The 22,939-nt window shown below is 40.7% G+C and overlaps 1 protein-coding gene across 2 annotated transcripts; it reads right to left on the bottom strand.

Annotated features, from left to right (window-relative positions):
- Positions 1–5: 5 nt before the first annotated feature.
- araf (A-Raf proto-oncogene, serine/threonine kinase) lies at positions 6–22,806 on the bottom strand. Of its 2 annotated transcripts, none has more exons than XM_046386047.1 (16): positions 22,592–22,806; positions 20,499–20,709; positions 16,421–16,524; positions 15,782–15,884; positions 15,421–15,575; positions 12,291–12,389; positions 12,050–12,194; positions 6,577–6,604; positions 6,314–6,435; positions 5,966–6,168; positions 5,467–5,643; positions 3,973–4,019; positions 3,154–3,272; positions 2,191–2,322; positions 713–847; positions 6–386 (listed from the first exon to the last, which is right to left on the bottom strand). In XM_046386047.1, the coding sequence occupies exons 2-16, from the start codon at positions 20,607–20,609 to the stop codon at positions 246–248; spliced, it is 1,821 nt and encodes a 606-aa protein (XP_046242003.1). In that variant the 5' UTR covers positions 20,610–20,709; positions 22,592–22,806; the 3' UTR covers positions 6–245. The 2 variants fall into 2 exon arrangements, with proteins under 2 accessions (XP_046242003.1, XP_046242004.1); XM_046386048.1 differs by lacking the exon at positions 22,592–22,806 and adding an exon at positions 21,927–22,328.
- Between the last annotated feature and the right edge of the window lie 133 nt (positions 22,807–22,939).

The raw sequence follows: 22,939 nt of genomic DNA on the forward strand, positions 1-22,939 counted from the left end.
GCAGATCTTTGTCACTTGTTTAATGGAAAAGAAGATTCACTATCAGAATAGACAATGTGTTTAGGTTATTTCTGCAGATACACATTTTTGTGCCGAGTGCTGCAGCTCCAGGGTTCAGCAGGGGGAAGGGACCAAGTTGGGGTTTGCAGTCTGTAAGGACAGTCGGCCTGCAGCTTCTCTGAGGCAAGTGAATGCCGTGGTTTTGGACAATCGTGATGGTCTCTCTGCCCAGAGTTGTGGGGACCTTAGAGGGGCATCAGCCTGGTAGTGTGGAACAGGAGGGGGTTCAGGTCCTCTGCATGTACGGCCCGATGGAGAGATGGCTCAGAGCGACTCCGCTCGATTTTTGGCAACAGGTCTTGAACCTGCTCAATGGCTACCAGAATCTGATGAGGGAGAACCAAATGTAAAAGCAACTGTGAAAATGAGATTTGAGTACATCGTCCATACACATCTGGTGGTCACCACTCTGCCATATAGTCTATTTCAAACATCTTTCACTTCACGGATAAACGTGCTGAGCCCCAATCTTTCTAATTCCAAGTTCACTGAATATGTTCATTTGCATTCTTGCATTTCAGCAACTTGCAACTTCTGCCAAACAAAAGAGGTTCCACTATATTAGATAGTGATCAAAGTTTCTGTGCTCAGTTGATCTTGTACTAATTTGTGGGACAACTTTTGGCCAATGTGTAACCAGTACAGTCCTCACCTGTGGAAACAGGGGCCTCTCATCACGTTTGAATTTCAGACAGTCAATGATAAGCCTCTTCATCGACTTGGGTGAGGTACTATACAGCTTACTGAGGTCTGGAGACAAGTAACCACGTCCAACCATAAAGATTATCTGAGAAAGAAAACATAGAGGATACAGTCAGTGAAATTCATGCAGTACCACATTACCAGCAATGAACTTAAGCTGGAACTAAAAAGCTGATAAGGAAATGCAAAAATTTCCATTTGCTCTCGACCATCATCCAAGAGAGGGTACTTTTGACAGGATTACTAAAGATTACTGATTATTACTGATGAATGGAAAATGAATTTTTCATATTATTTTCAGATGTTCCAAGTTAAATAATTAATACTTCTAATCAACATACTGATTGATAATAAAAATGATTGTTATGGTCTCTCGCTGACCTCTTTCTCTTATTCAAGTCTTAGAATTTTTAACCGCTTACAACATATCTCAAAATCTGAATTGCCAGGTACGTGGTTGCCACCTACCAGCTGACAACTGTATTAAGCAGAGGAATAACATTACAAAGATGTCTGACAAGCAACGTCTTTTTCTCCCTGATTATCATTCCTGATCTTATGCATCTAGTGAGGACTGTAAGCTGCAGCAACAACATGCAACACAGTATGAAAATAAAGGCTGGTGGCTCCAGCACATCAAGCATTAACGGGTACCTGAAACTGCACTCGATAGGCGACTCATTCGTGTCTATGTACAGTTGCAAACATGATTAACATCAGCTGTTTAATGTTAGCTTGCTACTAGCTTGTAGCTAAAGACGGTTAACTTGATTAGACAGGTGTTTGCTGAATACTGGGGCAGCCGTGTGGTGGAGTGATAATGTCCCCACCCCCCATTAGCCGGCTGATGTGCCCTTGAGCAAGGCACTTAACCTCCAATATGCTCCCCGGGCGCTTGATGCAGCCCACTGCCCCTGTGTGTTTCACTGCATGTGTGTGTTTCAATCAGTGATGGGTTAAATGCAGAAGCAATTTCCCAGCTTGGGATTAATAAAGCAAACTAAAAAAAAAAAATAAAATAATAAAAAAAAAGATGAGTGAGTGTTTGTGCTGTTTCTGGCTGTTGGTGAGTTGGTGTTTACACACACAGGCACATGGACATGGACTATAAATTTTAGGGCATAACGCCAGCCTTTCCTGTTATCTTGATTAACATTAACCTGTATCCATTTTATCTAATCATTTTCAGACAGTTTAAGGAAGAAATGTTACCTGAATCTTTAAACCTTAACAAAGCAGTGTATATGTCTTAAGCTACATTAATGTTGTTAAGCTGTCAGTCGTTCCTCAGGATTGTAAAATGAGTTTCCAGCTAATATTAACACCAAGTGAAGACACTTTTACATCATTTAGACAAAAAAAGTGGACTGATCAAATATACTGATCTGTCAGTTTTGTATGAACACAAAAGGAGAAGTATCCTGTAACCTGATCTCTGTTGTTGATATTGGAGTAAGGCAGGGTCCCTGACATCAGCTCAAACAGCACTACTCCATAGCCATATACATCAGATTGGAACGTATACGGGTTACTGTCCTGCATTCGGATTACCTCGGGAGCCTGAGGAAAAGAACAAAAAGACACAAGTAGACAATTTGAGCAATGACCTTCCAAAATCTCACTATAAATTGAAAAGCACTTCTGTAAACTAAGTTGATACAAGGTTATTTTTGAAATATAACAACTGTATCTAGACCAACATACACCTGGATGTATAGATATGAAATGTATTCTAAAAGCACTGAAAAAGGCACACAATTTTACAGCTATCTACATGTACATTAACATTTAGGCAGAAAGGTGCAACAAAATCTAATCAGATGACAACATATACAGAGAGAATCTGGATTAATTTTTATTCTAAGAGATAACGATAAAAAAAAATGCAAACATTTCAAAGTTTGTTGTGATATAAAGCAGAATCCTTAACCGAATTCAAGCTAACCCTGAAAACCAGTCTTCACCTTCAAGCACTGCTCTGAAATTGTGAGGACCAGCCAAAAATGTCCTCGCTGTGTTTGTTAAAAGCTTGTTTTGGTTCTCACTATGTAACAATTACACAACAACACTCACTCACAGACACATCATTAGTTTCTCAAATCACATACTTAAGAAAGACTGTCCACACGGTTACTTTTAAGTCACCAAATCAGATTTGTGTGTCTGTACATCGACAACTTGCATAAGTTGTTGTGGTAACGACACAGGCATCAATAACTGCATACGCTAGTGATGCGTTCCAAGAGATTCATCATCTCACTCCCTCAGACAATCCCACTGCCAATACCTGGAGTAGACAATTTAATGCCCACAGACTGTTGTTCTCTGTATTCTAAGTGTATGTGTTAGTGTTGAATCAGTAACCATACAGTGAAAAAAAGTGAGGCTTACCATCCAAAGAATGGAACCACTTGGCTGTTCTACCTGTTGGGAGCCACTCCACCGAGACTTCACTGTGGCTAAGCCAAAGTCGCCAATCTTAACAGTCCAGCCCTCGTGGAGAAAAATATCTAGCAGCAGAGCTCAGGAAACATTACAATAGACAAGTGGCGTACATGTTCAGTGTATCAGTCGCCTGTGTAGAAAAGAGCAGTGTGTGTTTGACTGTTCACCCAAGTTGTCACCCATATTGTTTGTGCTGTCTGTGATTCAGAGTACAGAATCAACATATTACTGAAAACTTTGGCTCCGATTCCAGAAAAGTTGCAATCAATTGCCTATGAAATGCATTTACTGAGAACAGCTTTGTGTGAGCCTATGTAGTAATATCGTTTATATGCCTCATCCTTGCTTGTGACTGCCCCTTTCATACCCAATCATTATGCTATTGATCTGTGGAATGTTCCATACAGGTGTTTACTGAGCAGTATAAAACATTTCCAGTCTTTTATTGGCCCTGTCCCAACTCGTTTGAAACATGATTCTGGCATCTAATTCACAATAAGCATATATTTACAAAGACTACAAAGAGAAAAACTTGTACTAAGTATGTGAAAAAGGATTTGAATACTATCACACTCTGTTTTATTTGAGTTTTCTGTCCCAAGCTTTTTGGAGTCAGGGTTGTACATACCTGCCTATTATTTGCTAGCTACAGAGCATGGTGAGTGAATGTGCCATTGTTATCTATCTACTCTGCAGCAAACTTAACATAAAATTCCATGTATATAAGCTATAGCTAAAAGCTACCACTGAACAATACAAGGATACTGTTTGATTTCAGATCTCGATGAATTATGTTCTTCGCATGAAGATAACTGAAAGAGAGAGGAAAAAAAGTCAATATAATTCATTTTATCTGTGTAAGAAAAACAGAACACCAATTTTGGAAAGACCTGACCACAAGACCACTTTTTGCACTCTGAAGAATACGAGAAAGCTGCAGCGTTAAGCAATCAAATTTCGCAGAGGCTCTCTTAGGCCCAGTACAGACCAAGTATTAGCATGCGTCCTGAGTGATCCAATTACAAATCAGACAGCTTTAAGTACAGGTTTGAATGCATGAGATCTGAACACTCAGATCACATTCAGTGGTGGTCTGGGTCACATATGATCACAGTCTTTTGTGTCCTGGGTCACACCAAGACACTACCTACTCAAGTTCCAACAAAGGCATAGCTTAAATGTTGTCCGATTTGGATTAGGTTCACTATAATGCAAACTGACTTGTCTGGGCCGCCCTACCTGCCGAAGTTAATGGAAGATGTTTGTGAACACACTGCCTGTTTCAGCTGATTCCACGACTGAACTATTACCGAAATATCTCCTTCGCCCAATTGTGAGAGTTGTTGGGTCAGGAGAAATTTAATAAACTTTGCAAAATGGCTGTGGCAAATTCTTCAATCATTTGTTCTAAAGGTAGACTGTTAATAGTATTCATACTGATAGAACATTTTACAAACCACATATCATTGACCATAAACATTAAGGGAGTTCTGACTGTTTGGTCACCAGTGATTTTGAGTGGTGGTCTCTGTAAAAGCTGATCAGATAATGCCATAATGAACTACAGGGCTCAAACGGCGTCCCGTCATCCCCACCAGGCTACAGAAAATGTGTTTTGAGACAAACTATTCCTAAACAAACGATAAACTGAACTGGACTTCAAACATATGTTGCTCTAATTAAACCAAGAGGGCAGGCCAAATTCATGTTGACAGTGGGAGGAGGAGAGCTGTTAGCTGGTGACTTCAGCAGTGTGTCTGGCTAAGGGAGCTAACAGCTACCAGAGCTAATAGCTTACGGCAGAGCTAAACACGCAGCAGGACAGTGTGTGTTTGTTATGAGGAACACGGAGCCATGTTGCAAGTGGTCGTCCGGGACACAAGTCGAGATACATTAAAATACTGGTGTGGTGTGAACTGGCAGACCTGAAGCTGTCAACTTATGATCAGATCACCCAAGGACACAACAGGCTCTTACAGTATTAACAGTCTTCACTTTAACCATTACCACAAGTGCCTCTTACACTATCTGACATTATCAGATCCTACTCACTTTTCAGATCATAGCTCAAACACTTAAATAAATTCTAACACATCCTTAAAAAAAACTTACAATTTTTTAAATGTAAGTGTGACGCATATCATTTATCTCATGCAAACAAATGTACAGAAAGTTGTGGGAAAAAACATGGCATCACAATGACACTTGATTTTGAGGGTAAGTGGTGATGGTGAAATGGAATCTAGCAGCAAGTCTTACTCCATGCCCTGTGCTGTCTGTCTGGCCACATCGATTCGACGCATAGTGTCAAACTTGGTTTCTGTGACATGCAGATGGCGGTACAAGCTGCTGCCTTCACACCACTGTGTGATGATGGCAAAGTTGGGCTTAGTCATGTAGCCCATGAACAGCAGGATGTTGACGTGGCGGGTCTTCCTGCAGATGACAGAAATGGTAATAGTCTCACAAATTCCACTCTCTCATCCCCAGTCAGATTAAGATGAAACATTATTTTTTTTTTAAAAAAGGAATAACAATATGAACTAGTGTTGGTCAGAGTCATGTCCACCAAGCTATTACAATGTTGTGTACTTATTAATTAATTTTACCGATTACAAAAGTTTAAGTTTCATCAGTGAAAGCCTACTGCTGATGACTGAATATATCTATCCTTGTTTAACAAAAAACAGCTGCAGTTGTCAGTGCCCTTTTCAAATAAAAACTTCAAGTTATGTGAAACACATACAGCACTTCTCACCGCAAGACCTGCATTTCATTTTTGAAGGCCTGTAACTGCTCAGGCGTTGGCTCTGTGACTTTAAGGATCTTGATTGCCACATCTCCATGCCACTTGCCCTTGAAGACTGTTCCAAAGGAACCAGAACCTATCCTCTTCTGAAAGTTGACTTCCCGAGAGTGGACTTCCCAATAGTAACTTGAGTCTCTGTAGCCTCCTCGGTGCTGAAACAACACATGGACTGAAGGTTCTGAAATACCAGCTCACAATCAAGTAAATTTACATGAACCAATTTGTTAATGGGATTTTTCTGTGACAAACTCTAAAGACCTGTCAAAAAGACAGTGAAAGAAATTAAAGACCACATACCACTTTCTTTTTGTCGTCCGAAGAGGAGGGCTTGCGCTCTGACGGAGACTTGGGTGGTCGCCTCCCTGGAGAGCCAAGAGAAGATGGTGGGCTGGTGGAGGGCTTCGGTGAGGGCTCAGGACCTGCACAAAGAATAAAGCAGGACAAGAGAGTACTTCAAATGAAGAATAACAGCACTTGTAATATTAAAAATGAGTACAAAACAGAGAAAGAAAATCTTAAAAAAAAAAAAAAAAAGTAGAAGAGAAAGGTCTAAAACATACCCATTGTGTTGTTGAATTTAAGTGCTTCCTAAAAAGAAGAAGAGACGCAATATTATAAATTCACATTCAATAACCTAATACACGTTAGCAAAAATATGGAAATCAACGATTATTCATGCTTATGTTACTTTACAGTCACTGGATGGGTGTGAAAACAAGCAAAATAGCCTCATCCAGACTGGAGTCCCGGTATAGTCAGTCGGCTCAGCGCCATCGGGTGGTGCTGTGACATACTAAAGAGTTGTGCACAGTGCCACAGTATACCTCTGACCAACACCCACAAGCGAGGAGAAATCTAATCTCTAATGAGTTGGTGTAAGTTTAGACAATAACCACAAACATCCATGCTGCGTATTGTGTGAAGCTCCCCCTTCCCCCACAGACACTCAGATCACATCTCTGTTATGCTAATTCCAGCAGACAGACCGCTTGTCAAACATGCCAAACCGGTTCTGAGGCAAGTGATAAGGTCAGCAGGAGCCATGTATGCTCTTCAGGACTGTTTTGAGCACACTCTGTTCAGGGAGGCTGCAACCAACAGCAACTCTATCGACTTGGAGTGACCAGCTACATCACCAAATGTATGAATGAGGTCCATTCTTGTTCTTACAGACATTGCACATGCAGCATTCCCGACCAAACAGGGTCTCCACTTCCAGCCATTGAGGACATTCAGAAGACACGCTGTCTACGTTGTGCTCGAAGCATCACCAAAGACTCCTCTCACCCAGCTCACAACCTGTTTGTCCTCCTGCCTTGTGGCAGGCACTTCAGGAGCCTCCAGACGAAGACCTGCAGATTCAGGAACAGCTTTTCCCCCACAGCTGTCTCCTTTGTGAACTCTGTCCCCAACTGACTCCCGTACATCGCTTACGCACATCTCACTGCACCTCACATCCTTTTTTGCTCCCGGGAACAATAGCCATACATGTTCCCATCTGCACTACTGGAATGTTAACATGCATCTACAGTAAATACTGTGGCTGGACCCATGTAGCTTACTGTAGCTTATTCTGCACTATTCTATGATCCATTTAGAGCTTACTGTACATATCATTAGTCTATTATTGTAATTCTGAATCCAGAGCCACTTATATACTGTACAACTGTAAATACCATGCTACATATTATACACCACTGTATGCATCAGCTGTATATATCCATCTGTAAATCTGACCATATTTACTGACCTCATAATGTACATATCAATTGCATGCATCATCTGTAAAAAAAACATACATCGCCATAACCTTACATTGTACATATAACTGTAGATATTATATCTCTGCACTTGCTGTTTACTGCACCCCTGGTTAGATGCTAACTGCATTTCATTGCCTTGGACTTGTTACATGTGTAATGACAATAAAGTTGAATCTAATCTAATCTGAAATGCATTGATGACGTGACTCTCTCCAAGTTCATCACCACACACCCCAACCAGAAGCCGTGGATGACTGTGGAGGTGTGTGCACTACTGAAGACCAGAGACTCAGCCTTCAGAGATGGTGACAGGACAGCCCTAAGAACAGCAATGGCCAAACTGTCCCGGCCATCAGAGAGGCCAAGTGCACGTATGCCAAGAAAATCCACAGCAGTGGCACATGTGTCAGGGCAACTAGGCCATCACTAACTACGGGACAACTCCATCTGCCTTTGACAGTGATGCCTCTCTTCAGGATGTGCTGAAGCACTTCGATGCACGATTTGAGGCACAGAATGACATGGCAGCAAAGACAACCACCATTCCTCTGTCCTTCCACAGCTGAAGTGAGAAAAACTATGCAACGTCAACTCCCAAAAGGCTGCTGGACCAGACAACACTCCTGGTACAGTGCTCAAGGATGTGCAGACCAGCAGCAGATGTCTTCACTGACATCTTCAACATTTTCCTGAGCAGTGCCATCATTCCCACATGCTTCAAAACAACTACCATCATCCCCGTGTTAAAGATGGTCTCCAGTCTCCTTCTCTAGTGTCCTAGCTCAATGACTACTGGCCTATCACAGTCACACACATCATCATGCTGAGTCTGAACACCTTCCTCTGCAACTGGATCCTGGACTTCCTGACCGGGAGACTTCAGGCAATCCGGATCTCCAGCAGCACTACCACACTGAGCAGTGGGGCCCTACATGGCTGTGTTCTCAGTGCACTGCTGTTCACTCAGTTGACTCATAACTGTGCAACAATGCACAGCTCAAACCACATGATTAATTTAATTTTGACCATAACACAACAGTGGTGGGTCTCGTCAGCAATAAAGATGAGTCAGCATACAGAGAGGAAGTGAAACTGCTAAAAGCCTGGTGCAGAGCCAGCAACCTGTCTCTGAACATCGACAAAAACTAAAGACATGGCTGTTCACTTCTGAAGAGATAGGGGGGACCACACTCCACTGACCATTGACAGATCCTCCGTGGAGACGATTGGTGTTCATATGGCAAAGAACCTCACCTGGTCCCTCAATACCAACTCCATCACCAGAACAGCCTACTTTCTAGCCCACTCTGCATTGTCTGCTGTCCACACTGTATTGTACTATACTGTGTTTATTTTACTGTTAACCCTCACATTTGCACTGTCTTTTTTGTCCAAGTTTAAATGGGTGTATTTATATTTTTTTCATTTTTATACTCACTATATGTACTTCATTTATGTAGCCCCATGTAGTAATCCTGGAGGAAGTTGTTTCATTGCTCTGTGTACTACACATACAGGGTTGTAATGACAATTAAAACTTATTGACATTTTTTTGCAATGTCAATAAAATGCCTCAATAATATTTCTTTAACTTTACGCAATCATCTTATCATCTAATTTCCACATATTAATAATAACAGACCATTTTTGCCCAGTGGTTCATCATAAAAACAGTAGACCTCGTTCAAAAGGATTGCTGACACGAAGACTGATTTCATTACTCTATATCATAACTGTATTTTCAATATTTTTACTGATGTACTGTAAAACTTATAACGGTTATGACATGGATGTGCTGAACAGCTGGCTGGGGCTGTATCACAGTCTGGTATAGGAACTGCTCCATCTCAGACTGCAAGGCTCTGCAGCGGGTGGTGAAGACTGCCCAACACATAACAGGGTCTCCACTTCCAGCCATTGAGGACATTCAGAAGACACGCTGTCTACGTTGTGCTCGAAGCATCATCAAAGACTCCTCTCACCCAGCCTTTCATCACTGCAGTAATATGCAGTTAAAACAATCCATCCATCCCTCCATTTTTTATACTGCTTATCCGTGCAGAGCTGCAAAGGGCCTGGAGCCTATCCCGGCTGACAGTGGATGAGGGCTGGGGTACAATGCAATTGCATGGAGACACACAATGACAGACAATCGCACATGCTCACGCACTCACACTTCGAGGCAAGGTGAAGTAGCCAATTAACTCAATGTGCATGTTCTTGGGACTGTGGGACGAAGCCGGAGTACCCTGAGAAAATCCACTGTAGGCACAGAGAGAACATGCAAACTCCGCCGTCCCAGACTCAGGAACCCGGAACCCTCTTGCAATGAGGCAACAGTGCTAACTACCGCACTTTTCACTCAAACATGTCAATTAAAGTAAACAGATACAAATATAAAATGGCTAAATAACATTGATGAAGCATAATGTAATGTTACATTAGAACATTTTCTATATGCGTCTTCATTGTCCACATCATGATAAATGTCATTTCTGGACCAATGATCTAATACAGTAATGTAATGCTGGATCAGTGATCAAACACTGCTATTTGGACGTTTTATATTTTCTGTCTTAGGCAAGATACAGTATCGTGCATTAAACTGACAGAATTTGATTGTGACTTTGATTTTTTGAGGTGGGTGTAGTGGCAGTTTTAATTTCTTTAAAACTGTCGTGACTTCCTCCTCTGAATTAACACCCCACTTACTGTCTTCTCACCCAGATACCATTTGTTCATGTGTCTTTGTTTAACATCTAGACTGAATACATAAACTCTGCAACACCAGTCCTAGAGTGAGACGGGAACTATCACCTCTGTCTTTAAAGTCCAAACCCTTTCTACAGAATACACAACTCGGTAGGAACATCCTGGGGTGAAGCAGACAATAGTGGTAACAGAACAAAGAGGTGTGAAACATATGTCTCTATCTATAAAAAGGTAGTTCTCCCCATGGTTGGGGTCTTTCCTCACTCTGACTGTAACTCTGTGTGACGATTGACCTTCTTTTACAAAGGAATAAAAGATCTTGTTGGCCGGCAGAAGTCTATTTCATTCTTCACCAGCAGGAGAAAAACTTTCACAACAGTGGGTCTACTTTTAAGTAGCTAAAATCCATTTCTTTCTTACCACTACAACACAGGAACCCTGGTCTACAGCCATACAGCAGTGTATTTTCCAACTCCTGCTGCAAACTGGTTGCGTGCCAATTGCAGTGGGCATCATTTTCACTGTCTACTTTTTTCTTTGCATACCATGTGAAGTTGTGTAGTGTATCTCACTCAATGAGTTGAGTTGAGCCTTGAGGCCACGGCCCCACTGTGGTAAAGACCACTGTTCAATTAGTTACTCCAAGTTTATTAATACTGAGTGTGCTGCGTGTCCAAAGTGTACCAAATTCAATAATGTAAATCCCTGGGTCCAATTATCAACAACTATCAAGATATTCAGAGAACAAATAGAAAGAACGACAGGCAGAGATTCCTTGTTTCATGGTTAAATATTAAACTAGCCCAGTCCTTCTCAAATAGTGGGGTGCGATGCCAGGGGGGGCGCGTGTGACCCTGGGGAACATGCTTTTTTTGCCGTACTAGAATAAAGTGTAATTGCACATCCACTACAGTAGTTGGCAGTGGCGCTCTCATTGTCAGAGTGTGCGCAGGGATGATTAGCTCTATGGTGTAGCAGTTTTTTGCACTGAGCAGGCGATATGAAGTGCAGTAAACAAACCCTTAAGAGACAACATGAAGAAATTTTTAACAGGGATGAAAAGAAAGGCGGAGAGAGACGAAGATAATGAGACAAAAGTAACTCACCCGAAAGCTAAGACGAGGAAATATGACGAAGCATATGTAGCGCTTGGCTTCACTGTGACTACAGTGGGAGACGAAAGACCGGTGTGTTTACTGTGTCTAAACATGCTGGCAGCGGACAGCATGAAGCCAAATAAATTAAGGCGCCACTTGAAGACATTACATCCCAATCATGCTGATAAGCCGCTGGAGTTTTTTCAGCGAAAACGTGCCGAATATTGCCAACAATCATCCCGCTTTGTGAATGCTACTTCAGTAAACCAGCGAGCACTGTTAGCATCATATTATTACATATTATTACATATTATTATATATTATTGTTACTATTATTTATAGTCGCGGCGGAGAGTGGGGGGGCGCGAATTGTTTTCTTCTTGTTGGGGGGCGCAACAGAAAATAATTGAGAAGCACTGAACTAGCCCAACCATAAATGCACCCAAGTGGGCAACACTGACCTCTATAATGCTGGCACCAGCAGGACCAACTGTGCTGACCATATGAACGTTGGGAGTGGAGGTTGAGCGATGCCTCTGTAAGGACTGACCATCTCCACCCGGCATGGGAAAGTGGAAGGCTGAGGTCGGAGACAGGAGGTCCATCCTGAGTGATCAAGTAAAACAAATTGTATCTGAATATTAGTTTCACTAATAGTATATGCAATCTTTAAATTTGAATATGCTTTGTTTAGTAGCTTACCCAGCAGGCTCTGGGGTTAAGGCAAGGTTGCTCTGCGATGGTGAATTCTCTGGCAATAGTATTTGTGGGTACTCATCTGTGCAGGTATTGGAATCACATCTGAACAAAACATAGATGAAAAGGGATGGGAAAACAAATCAGAACATAGAGACATAAAAAAACAAGGTGCCAGAAAAAAGAACAATCACATAAGTACTTCCAAGTTGTGTTCCAAGTTGAGGCTCCTGTTATGTGAACATTTGGTAAGGAAGAAGACACTTAAAACATATAGGTAGTATAAAGAATTATTGTTTACTAGCTCTGTTTGTTGGAAGGGAAGGAGAAAAAGCTCAGGCAAAAAACATAAAAAAACATTTTCACAGAACTTTAACATGAATGTATCACCATGGATTACATCTGGCTCAGCAAAGCAGAGGTGTGATAACATCAAATGGCTAAAAGTTAGTAGTGAAGAAGATGTTAAAAATGATTTTTTCAAGAAATGGCATCATGAGCTCCAGAGTATGCATCATGTGATTTGTATTTTGAATTTAAAGTCAACTTTAAGTTTCTCTCCTGATTCTAACAGCAGAATTCCTAAAATAACAGGAAGAGTCTAAAACTCACAAGATGCAAAATAAGACAACCCAGTGACTTTAGAGTGGGCTGCCTAGATCAGAAAATTTGAGATTCAGCGAGCTGTTTGTGATGAAACGAGCAGGCACATTTGAACAATCCTGGCCCCCACCTGAGCATCTCCACCCATGGCTTGAGATGTTACTTTGCGCAATTGCTATTTCTTTTCTCGCAAACACTGGAGCAGCTTGCATTACGTCGAAGGTTAGAACTAAGCATGGCAACTGCTCTGTTGCTGGCTGCATCGACCAACACAGATCATTATATCGCCCTCCACCCTCAAAGGACATAAGACCTGAGTGGATAAACGTCACAAAAAAACTTGTGTTGTGTGTGCTAACCACTGTGCATCTAACTGCTTTTTCAACCCTTGGTCAGTCTAATGCTGGACTCACCCAGAAAGTGCTCTTAAAAGAGGATCAGTACCAACTTTCCATGTTAAAACTGCAGACGAAATAAATATACCGTAAGCATTTTAAAAATAATCATCAGCTGAGGTAAATATCACATGTCAAGTTATCTGTAAGTAAATTTGATGTCTGCACAGTCTTTATCATTGACTTCACTGACATTCACAAGAAGTTTCAGAGCTGCAGTGAACTGCACAGGCCATTACATGGGCACCCCCGTCTTACATGTATTGTGCAGGTGTGCAGTCAGAGTTACAGTTGAGAAGTTGCATTCAGGTTAGTTAGTAGAGTTAAAGATGTTAGCATGTTGTGCTGGGGAAAAATGTGCTTTACATTCATCTGTAAGTTTATTAAAAGGCTAGCAATGTGGACGTATGTATGGAACTGTGTGAATTTGTTTTGTAATGAGTGGAGGCACGACCTCAGAGCAAACTGAGTATATTATAGCTACAGCAGTGCAATCATTCATTTAGGAATTTTGTGATTTTATATTACAGATCACACTGATGAGCTGTTGGATCTCAACCTTGAGAAGGGTTTCCAGGATCCAGCCTGGCTGTATGTGCATGTCCTGCACCACACAGGCAGACAGAAACACTCAGGTTCTCTGGCTGAGAAAGTCCCAACACCAGCCTACAAAGCTTCTGTACTCCAAGTATCTATAATAGCTAATTAAAGTATTCGTGATTTTAGTCAACAGTGACACTCATTTATAGTATATTTCATATGTTTTAGAAGTATGGTTTTGGTGAAACCTGGGTAATGGCAGATTTTTGCTGACAGTAATTTTATTATTTTCGTCTGTATTAAGGAGGTACATAGAATAAGCTTGTTACATAAGTTGTCTGGCATTTGCTGTAGCAATCTTTCTGATCATACAAGTTTATATGAACTCTTCTGTGTGCTTTCATATTGAGAGTTGGATTTGCTATATTTCCTTCCTCACTCATATTTATTTCTCAGACGTAAAGGCCCAGAGTTTGCTCTGCAGATGTTAAATGCATTCTGCAGAGACAGCACATTCAAACACACAGGGCCAGGATGATGCACCATGCATGCTGGTTGGGTCTGAAGCTGTAATCTTCTTGTAACCTATTAAATATAGAAAAATTAAGTGAACTAGATTAACAGAAAAGATAATAATTGCAATTTAGTTCACCTAGCATTCATACTACCTGTGTCATCTCCCTGCAGCAGACATTCTCAGGCTACAATGTTAAAATGCATTGTAGCATACATACACATATATATATATATATATGTGTATGTACACACACACACACACACACACACACACACACACACACACACACAGCATAAGCCTAGGTTTCAATAACAGATACATAAACTATATACACACTGGAGTCATTAGCAGTGCACTGTCGGTGAAACAGCTAGCAAGGCCATATGTAGCCACCGTACAAACATACAAAAAATGTTGAAGTGACATAAAGTTATTAACTACCCATGAAGAAGCGTCCTGCTGTATTCTCAGTTGGCATATCCTCAACTTTCTTCAAGCGCCTCTTCTTGAAGGACATGTAGTGTTGCACCACTGTCAAACCATTATTAGGCTGCAGCACCGCGTTTATTCCAGCAGCCATGTTTCACCAGTGCTCGACAGCTGCCATGGAAGTGCGAAGCCGTTCTCGCATCAACACACCCAACGGAAGAAAGGGGGCTGGCTGAGAAGCGGCTTATTAGCATTTAAAGTGACAGGCACTCAAAACCGCTCGTTCTGAAGAGGGCTTTTTAAAAGAAAGTAAGAGGGGAGATTTGGTGCTTCATCCATATGGTATTTTGACTAAATCATGTCACAGACATTTCATTTTCAAGATCATTTTGAAATGTGGTAGAGTTTTTTCATCTATTAAAACAGGTTTCTTTTATTTTGATCAAACCAATGTCAATTTCCCTACCGCTATGGGCAGCAGCTATGCTAAACAAACACCGACAAGTCGGAAAATTACTTTGGCCCTTGTTGGCATCATATAACCAGAAATGCACTTGGCATTCTTATCTTGTGTGAGGGCACAAGTCCCTACCACCGACAATGAACCAAACTGAATCACTACATCATACTGAACATTTCTCCTCCAACTCACCGTTTGCTCACTGTATCCATGTCCACGCACACAGTGGGAACCTTGCTACTGCAGTGCTGGTGAAATTTATAGCCGCATGTCTGACATCTGAAGCCATTAAAAAGAAACTTGTGGCAAAAATCACAGTAAGCCAGCTTGAAGAACGTTTTCCGTACCTGCACAGACAAAGAGATGGCCACTTATACAGCAACGGTTTTTAAGAACATTTAGGCAAAAATACAAGACACAAGAGATACAAGATACAAGATAATTAAGAATCCAAATACAAGATGGTTCCTGAAAGATTGATGCTTGTAATATAAGACATTTCAGAGAAGACCAAGCGATAAACATGCGGATAGGGTATGTGTGTTTGACTTACAAAATTGTGCATAGTGAGGGGAATATCATCCAAGACCTCAACTAACAGTTCCTCTCCAACCAGAGGAGTGATGTCTGTGTCCCAATCTGTCAGTCTCTTACGACTAGAGAGGCAAGATTGTGAAAAAGTGAAAAACTCAAAATGAAAAACAGTTTGTACATGATATCAGTTTTAAAACCCATCAATGTGGAAAGCAGAGGTTGCTTTAGCTTATAAGTTTTAGTGTTTCTCATGACAAAATGACGTTACTTTCTTTGGATGATGTGCTGAACAGTGGCCTTGGTCTTTGTCTGTATCAGCTAACAGCGCAATTGAATTTTTACATTTTTGCTATTCTGTGGTGAAATACAGTTGAACTTTTTCTTAATATAAACACAACACAAATGCAAACACTCTAAAAGTACTGTATATTAGATAAGTATTTCATAAATGTTTAAAAATAAAGTACTTGACTTTACACAATACTCTACCTAATCCTAATATTTCACAGATTATCTACAAACCACATTGTGAAACATGTTGATCTGAGACTTATGACAATTGTTTGTTTTTGCCTCTTTCATGTAGGAAATGAGGAATGCAATTCATTATCTCTATATGATGTGATCAGACATTTAGCAGACAATAGTGCAATCTTACCCTTCCAGAAGGCGAAATACTGCACAGCACTCTTGGCTAAGGCCTCTCACTTTGAGTGCCTTATCTAAACTCTCGTGCACAGTCTGTCCTTGCCGAACATTCACCTGCGAACAGGAAAAGGTATCTAATTGTGACTTTTGATTGACATTCACTGGCCAGGTACACACAGGTAACAGGGAGGCACACTGAAAGAACTGACTGACAAAAATGATAGCTGCACACTGTTCTTGTTCACACTAAAAATAAAGGGAAGTTGTGAAATAACTTCTAGGAGACTTGAGAGGTGTACTAAGTGAGATAAATGGGTTACTGAGATTACCCAAATTTGACAAAAGTATCCAGACAAACCTCTGTATGTGGCTGTTTTTCAGGGACTGGGCTAGACCCCTTACTTCCAGTGAAAGGGAATCTTAATGCTTCAGCATACCAAGACATTTTGGACAAGGCTATGCCTACAGCTTTGTGGCAACAGTTTGTTGAAGGCCCTTTTCTATTCCAGCATGACTGAGTCCCAGTGCACAAAGCAAGATGTACAAAGACATGGTTGGATGAGTCTGGTGTGGAAGAACTTGTCTGGCCCACACAGAGCCCTGACGTCAACCCTATCAAACACCTCTCGGATGAACTGGAACAGAGATTGCGAGCCAGGCCTTTTTATCCAACATTAGTGCCTAACTTCACAATTGCTCTACTGCATAAATGGGAAAAAATCCCCACACAAACAATCCAAAGTCCTGTGGAAAGCCTTCCCAGAAGAGTGGAAAATGTTATAACTGCAAAGCTGTCTGTGTATTTACAATGCGAGGTCATTAAAGTCCATTAAAGGGGTAATGGTCAGATGGTCCAATACTTTTGTCCTTTTTTTGTATGTTGAGTCTAAAGCCAGGGATTCAAATGCCACAAAGGTGGCTCTTTTTAAAATGGCTAGAGATACAGATACCTCAGTGTCACCACCACATTGGGAAGGTCAAGACTGGCCTGTGAGCAAATGTAAGTAAATGGGATAGCTGCTGTTTTCTGGATTAAAAACACTATAACATTTACATTTTTTTGACTCATTCCAATTAGATGTTTTTATTTTCAAGGTTTTATGATCTACATGGAGTACATTAAAAAAAATTGTCTTCAGTTCCTTAGAATCTCGATAGTTAAGCTATAATCACTGCTAGACGCTCAAAGAGAGGAGCGTTTATCATCATTAGCCTCAAGTCAACTGAATTATGTATACAGTGGAAAATAATTTACTGACATGCAAAAACTGACATTTTTCAACCATGGACTTGGCTTATTTTCAGTGGTTAATAGTTGGGGAGATTTCCCTGTATAAAACCATTTACATACAGAATATGTGCAGAAAGTTTAACAGGGATGTTTGGAATACAAGAGTAACCTAGTATAGTATAAAGTAAAATGTAGTGAGCCCTATTAGTAGTAAAGCAATAAACATAGCACAACAGAAAGCATTTTAATATTATTATTATTAAAGGCTTATAAATACAATAATGTGTATGAGTATACTGTAAGAAGTAGTAACATAATAATTTAAATAATATCAGATTAACAAAAGCATCAAACACATAATAACATATAACAATATAAATAGTATTATGATATAATGAACAAAGAAAATAGGAAGCAGCGAATAGTATATTATAATCATTACTTTTACTAATCGTCTCATGCCACGATTCAAATAGTTGTGAGCCCGAATAAGCTATAACATGAAACTTCTCCCAGAGAAAGAGGAGCACAACTGGCCATATTGGGGGGCTTTAATTAACACCCAAAAACACTACACTACATCTTTAAACATGTGCAAAATGAATTATATCTGTACCTCCTCAAGCTGTCATTGCTACCAAAATCAACAAAGGCATTTTTTGGAAACCAGATATCCTGTGTCTAATATTATTCAGATCAGTCAAACGGTCAGCCTGCAGTGATATTACATTTTTTTGTGTTTTTGTACTGTAAGCATATTTTCTATTTCGACAAATGTATTCACCAAAGTATTTGACAATACAGACAAAACCAGCACAACGATGCGTGTTTTCTTTTTCACACCAACATGACTGCCTAAGCATTTTAAGTTTAAACAGACAAAAAGATCCCACTTTTGCTGATGAGATGTCATTGACACAACTTGTGAGAAAGTGTGTGGAAACCACATCTCCCACAGCCAGTTAGCAAGTCATCTTCACTGGGAAAGCAAAGGTCAAGGTTTTAGATCACTGGATGTTCAAGTCTTGCCACTAATGTTGCAACTCACGCATGGGATGTATTTTCAGAGCTTTGTACTCAATGTAGATGAACCCCTGAACATAAAAGTGACTCAAATCAATTGAGAAATGTAAACATTATAGTGATTTTTATCCACAAAAACAGAAAATCCCCTGCATGTGTTTACAGGCCTTTAAAGACCTTCCCAATATGGCAGAAGCATCTATGTATACACACTCAACAACCACTTTAATAGGTACACCCTGCTAGTACTGGATTGGACCCGCTTTTGAGATTTGGCAGCTGCACATGTGTGATGCAAATCTCCCGTTCAACCATATCTCAAAGTTGTTCTAGTGAACTGAGATCTGGTGACTGCGGAGGCTATTTGAGTACAGTGACCCAAATGTCATGTTTAAGAAACCAGTCTGAGATGATCTGAGCTTTGTAACATGTGGGAAGTATCCTACTGGATGCAGCCATCAGAAGATGCGTACACTGTGTGTGGCAAGAAAATATGCCCCTCACCTTTACACCACCATCAGCCTGAACTGTTGATAAAAGCAAAGATGGAGCCATGCTTTCACCATGTTTTTCCAATCTTCTACTGCCCAATTTAAGTGAGCATGCGCAAATTGTCGGCGTGGTCTTCTGCATACCTTGGTTTTAACAAGTGGTTACTTGAATTACTGTTGCCTTTCTATCATCTTGAACCAGTCTGGCCATTCTCCTCTGGCATCACTGGATAATCACTTTTTCGGACTATTCCCTGTAAACCCTAGAGATGGCTGTGTGTGAAAATCCCAGTAGCTCACCAGTTTCTGAAATACTCAGACCAGCCTGCCTGGCACCAACAATGCCACATTCAAAGTCACTTAAATCATCTTTCTTCCTCATTCTGATGCGTGGTTTGAACTTCAGCAGGTTGTCTTGACCATGTCCACGTGCCTAAATGCACTGAGTTGCTGCCAAATGATAAGATTAAAATGGCTACAAACAACACTGTCCTTTCCCTAATCCTTTTCCTAACAATACCATTTGTCAGAATAGATTAAAATGCAAACTTTCTGAACTGTATGTTATTAATGTCACCAAACTAAACAGTGTAATTACAGAAGAACAGCGCAAACTGTAAGCATAGCATTGCAGGCAATGCAGAAAACAGTTTCCCATTTGCTTTGGGTAATATTAACACTAAGAAATACACTAGATGAACAATAACAGCACAATGTCTACAGACTGCTATGGATTTTTGCACTTTGTTCTAATTTGCTGCCAATGTTTATTATACACAGCTAGTATCACAGCTGGAAGAATGACTAAATTTTTTTTAAGCTACTGGTAGTCATCACAGATATTGCTCAATGAATAAAATTAATTTTACTTTTATTTGGACAAACACTAAAGTGATTTCCACACATCCATCATTATCAGGCATAGCACTGTACAAAATGTCTTGGTATGCTGAAGCATTAAGATTTCCCTACACTAGAAATAAGGGGCCTAGCCCAACCCCTGATGAACAGCGCCATAGCATTATCCCTGCTGCACCAAACTTTACAGTTGGCACAATGCAGTCAGGCAGGTAATGTTCTCCTGCCATCTCCCAGATACCCATCAGACTGCCAAACAGAGAAGCGTGATTCGTCACTCCACAGAACACATTTACATTGCTCCAGAGGTGGTGTACTTTACACAACTCCATGTGATGTTTGACACTCGGTGATGTGAGGCTACTCGGCCGTGAAAATCCTAAACTAGTTGTGATATACTCATATTTGTTGCATGTAAAAATGTGTTTTTCTGACAAGTGCTGATAAGTCATTGATAAAGAGCTGCATATAGTCAGTTATCTCACCACTGTCCTCTGTTTGTTGGGGAGGTAGACTCGGATGGTGCCCCCACCCCGGGGTACATCCTCTGGACTAGTCTCTCCTGAGGAGGAGTAGGAGGAGGAGGTTGAGGACATGATGAGAGACAGGTGAAGCTGGGGGATGCAGGAATTTGACACCACAACCTCAAGAGAGCTTCATGCACCAAGTGATCAAGAGAAGTCCTTTACTTAGAATCTGCAACAACATAAACATTCAATTTGGTGACACACTATACCTCTTGTTCAAATAAACTGGATGTGATTGAAAAAGGTATTTTCAATTCTAGATGTCACTAATGAGACCAGGAGGGTATAGATGGCACTCCTGAGTAACTTCTCAGGAGTGCCATCTATACCCTCAATGGGATGCAACATAATACACAAAGTCTGTTCCAAACATTCTTGACATTGAATGTGATTGGAAAAAAAAAGACACAAAACAAACACAGAAATATCACTTGTAAAAGACACACAATACAGGCATGAATCAGGACAAACGATTCTATTACCAATGTACAATAATGTACCGTAACCTAGTTAATCTCCTCATATCCAACCTCTCAGAGTGCAATTGTAAGGCCATCACAAGAACTGTAAATACAACTGCATAAGACATTGCACATCCTTTTAATTACAACTTCGGCGTACTACCCTCTGGATGTAGGCAGGTGTACAATTACTTGATTTAGCAAAAAGTCATATCAGCCCTAAACACTGCGACCTGCTGAAGGAGATATTAAGTCTTGTTTACAGCTGTTGTGTTTTTTGTCTGTCTTTATATGTGACATGTGTTCAGTGTAATACTGAGCTCCGTGTAATGCACAGTGCTGTGGATGTTTTCCCCTGGGTTCAATGGCGTTTAAACTATGCACAAATTTCAAATAATGCATAAACTCGAAGATGAAACAGTAACCTCATATTTCCTTGCAGATAGTGGTTCTTTATGACTAGTGAATTATGAAAAAGTAACATTTTGCGGTGAAGGGGAGGTGGTGGGTTGGTAAGGCATGTCTACTCTGTCAACATTACCCTTAGTTTGTATAAAGATGCTGATGCCAAAAGCTACTAAAAATGTTCACAAACGAGCAGAGACAGCTACATGCCTCGCATAACACGAATGGCTAGTATGCTGGACAGAAGAGAACACCAAAAAGTTACTGAAAATACTTCATACTGTAGATAAATTATGCCGGACACAGCAAATAAACGCAACCAAGTCGTAAGAGACTCTTAGTCACCCTCACAGAGGTGGCCTATAAATCCTTGTCGCTGAAGAGGAAGACGATAATTGCCAGAGTTTTGAATTATGTCTTGCAAGTACCAGATCTTAACGCTACGTCTGTCTAACTTAGCGCTGCAGATAAACGTTCCACGTTTCAGATACGATTACGTAACAGCGCAAATTTAACTCACCCCGAATAATGTAATCAACGATGTGTCTGGGTGAGCTTCAAATTAATGCTGAAATGAAGTGCCGACAGCCAAAGCTGCAAGCCAGGAAACACACTAAATGCTCGCATGATGCTAAAGGCTAGCTGGCGTTAGCCAGTTAGCTTAGCATAGGATTTTTCTATTTGCAATATGCCATTTAGAGTTTTGGGAGGCCGTGTTTCTCTTAGGGCGCCACTTAAACGACTTTGGCTAATTAGCCACCGAATCATTAAAGAATCAGAGTAATATGGCGGAAAAGTGACTTAGTTTAACGTTAAAAGCAATATAAAGCTAACGATGCGAGGTTATCAAAGCTTTTGTAAACTGCTGTCTGCCCGACTGAAAACTATGATAGCTAGCTAGCTAAATGCTGTCTAGAATGGGAGAGATTATCTGGCTAACCCAGTGACTAGCGTTAGCGTGCAGAGCTTTTATGATGCCTACTTGCAGCCAGCTAACGTTAGCCAACTTGGGGGGGTTACCATCGCGTCGGCTTGTTGGCCACTTCTGGTGCTTCCTAAAATCTACGACAGCAGGGTTTTCACATGCTCATAAGACACAACTGTCGCTATACATTTGTCAAAATAACAGCAAAACTTCATGCCGTCACTGTTCTCATACAACCTGATCACAAGTTAAACTCTTACCTGTACCAGCCATCTTGAATTGTCTCAATCTCAAGTCGGATCTGTCAAGAACTTCGGGGAAAGCGGAAACCCTTCGGAAATGCCCCGTCTCTATTGGCTACTTCTGATGGTTGCGTTCTTTCGATTGACCACACAAACGGCAAGTAGGAAAGAGTTAGCAGTGTGTGCGGTTTTTGTCATATAAATGAGTTAACGTTACACTACACATTTTCCAGCAAGGATGTAGCACAAGTAGCTCCACTAACACAATTAACTAGAAAAATAAATGCATTCTAAACCATCCAGCAGAATTGCATCTTACGTATGAACTTGTTTTGCTTTCCGCTATAAGACAAGACAATTAAACAA

The sequence above is a fragment of the Scatophagus argus genome, chromosome 4 (assembly GCF_020382885.2).
Source record: "Scatophagus argus isolate fScaArg1 chromosome 4, fScaArg1.pri, whole genome shotgun sequence".
NCBI classification, from domain to species: Eukaryota; Metazoa; Chordata; class Actinopteri; family Scatophagidae; genus Scatophagus; species Scatophagus argus.